Source organism: Odontomachus brunneus, unplaced genomic scaffold (genome assembly GCF_010583005.1).
Source record: "Odontomachus brunneus isolate Ranch 3 - 2012 unplaced genomic scaffold, Obru_v1 Obru_scaffold_211, whole genome shotgun sequence".
In the NCBI taxonomy this organism is placed as follows: domain Eukaryota; kingdom Metazoa; phylum Arthropoda; class Insecta; order Hymenoptera; family Formicidae; genus Odontomachus; species Odontomachus brunneus.
In genome coordinates this window covers 188,991-191,063 of record NW_022639661.1, presented here as the reverse complement: position 1 = coordinate 191,063, position 2,073 = coordinate 188,991, and the positions used below count along the sequence as shown (strand labels likewise).

The window sequence follows — 2,073 nt, the reverse complement described above, 5'->3', positions numbered from 1 at the left end:
TTTAATATTGATACATTGGAACTTCTTCTATAAATAATAGACAAAATACATAATTAAAAATACATTATTCATTTACAAACAATATGTTATATGTATGATTTTATTATTTACTTTCTATTCTCGATGAAGAGATCTTTAGTGAAAGCCATCATTTCATAGTATGGCCATTTATTTTTTTTCATTCCACTACCAGCTGAACCGCTTTTCTTGCTATTGCTCTATTAAAATTCGGCTGTAATTGTAACGAAGTTTTTTCCATATATTCTTGGCCTCATTAACATCTTTGATGTTACCTAAGGAAAATTGCAAACTAATTATTGTTTCGAGAATATTTTATATGAAGAAATACGATTGTGCTTGACTAACATACCATTCATAGCAGACACTACCTCCTCCCATAATATCTGAATAATACTCCTGCCCCTTTCGGTAACAGGAATTTTAAAATTCCATAAGGCTTCTCGCTTTTGGACTTCGCTAATCAACATTTCATTCCTAAGAATCTCGGTCAATGGTTCATCATGAATTTCATTTGGGTCGACAATCATACCATTATCTGCAAAAGTGTATCTATACAGTATGTCCTCGAATATAATACGCTATATAAGTATGCTCTTGAATATAATTTTTATGTCAATAATCATTTTTAATAATTGCGATACAAAAGATAAAAACTTACCAAGCTGTGGATATATGTAGCCTGCATCATCAACATGGATTTTAGTATATCCTTTGTAACACTCATGGTCCATTACAATGTCAATATCTATTGCTGTGTCACATAATGCACAAATGTTTTCCTACAAGAAGAAAATTTACATGTTAACTTACGTAAACATGCATTGCAATAATCTCTGAAAAGATTATAACTGTAAGTGACAGCATTCCCCATATATAGTGAATTAAACTATTATCAAATTCGTTAGAATTTTGTTTATAGCCAGATAGACAGATTGTGGTGCATATTTTCTGCAAGATGCGTCCTCATATAAGAAGCAGATATGCAGCATGCGTGCCTCATATGACAAGAGAGTTTTGGCAGAATATAAAAGACATCATCTGATGTCATAAAAATTGAGGCAATATTACAGCGGTATTCTGATGCAATTTTATGATGTATAAAATGATATCAGAATATCGTTGTAATTGCCTCAATTTTTGTGACATCAGATCACGTCTTTTATATTGTGTCAAAATTCTTGTCATATGAAGCACGCATGCTACATATCTGCTTGTTATATGAGGAAGCATCTTGCAGAAAATATATAACGAAATTTATCTATCTGGGTATTTTGTATGAAGATTCAATAAAAAATTACACGATTTCCTAAAAATTTGTTCAGTTATCAATAACGTAATGTTATTCGCTGTAACTATTACCTTGTTTCAACAAATAATATAATTCTTCAGAATTTTATTACACATTTAATATGGAATGTGCAATTATATTTATTATTTCTAATATACACATTTATTTCCACAATATATTGTGGAATCTTATTGCAAAAGATATTCGCTGAAGTACTTACTTTGGCCATTTCTTGCAACTTTTCAACTATTTGTACAACTTTTTTTTAACTATTTCTACGTATAATACGTACTACATTTAGTAAAAGAAAAAAATTCATTAATCCGGTATTACACCGATGTTTAAACAGATCAACATCGAATTAAATGAATTTTTCTTTCACCATATATAGTACGTATTCTACGTACACACGTACATACACTATTGTATATTGTGTAGTCAAAAATTTCATATGTGCGTATATATGCTGTTTGAAAAAGTTGAACTTGGTCGAACTTTGGACACGCTATTGTCACCAAAAAATCACTAGATCAGTTTTATGGCTGCTAAAGATCGAATTTTTTAATTTTGTGAAAAACATGTAAAATCAAATAGATTACATATCATTTAATACAAAGAAACATAATAAAAATAGTTTACCATTTATTTAGTTTATTTATAAAATTGGACAAAAAGTATCACTTCGATTGTACTCAATTGGACACCTCTCATTGGCTGTTGCTCAACATTTGAAACAGCGTTTGAGCGCTGGTGCTAAAGCGCCG

General features: G+C 30.1%; 1 protein-coding gene across 1 annotated transcript; it reads right to left on the bottom strand.

Annotated features, from left to right (window-relative positions):
- Positions 1 to 177: 177 nt before the first annotated feature.
- On the bottom strand, positions 178 to 1,762 carry LOC116852294. Its single transcript, XM_032832496.1, has 4 exons — positions 1,530 to 1,762; positions 680 to 800; positions 371 to 556; positions 178 to 293 (listed from the first exon to the last, which is right to left on the bottom strand). Exons 1-4 carry the CDS (start codon positions 1,536 to 1,538, stop codon positions 211 to 213), a joined length of 399 nt encoding a protein of 132 aa, XP_032688387.1. The 5' UTR covers positions 1,539 to 1,762; the 3' UTR covers positions 178 to 210.
- Between the last annotated feature and the right edge of the window lie 311 nt (positions 1,763 to 2,073).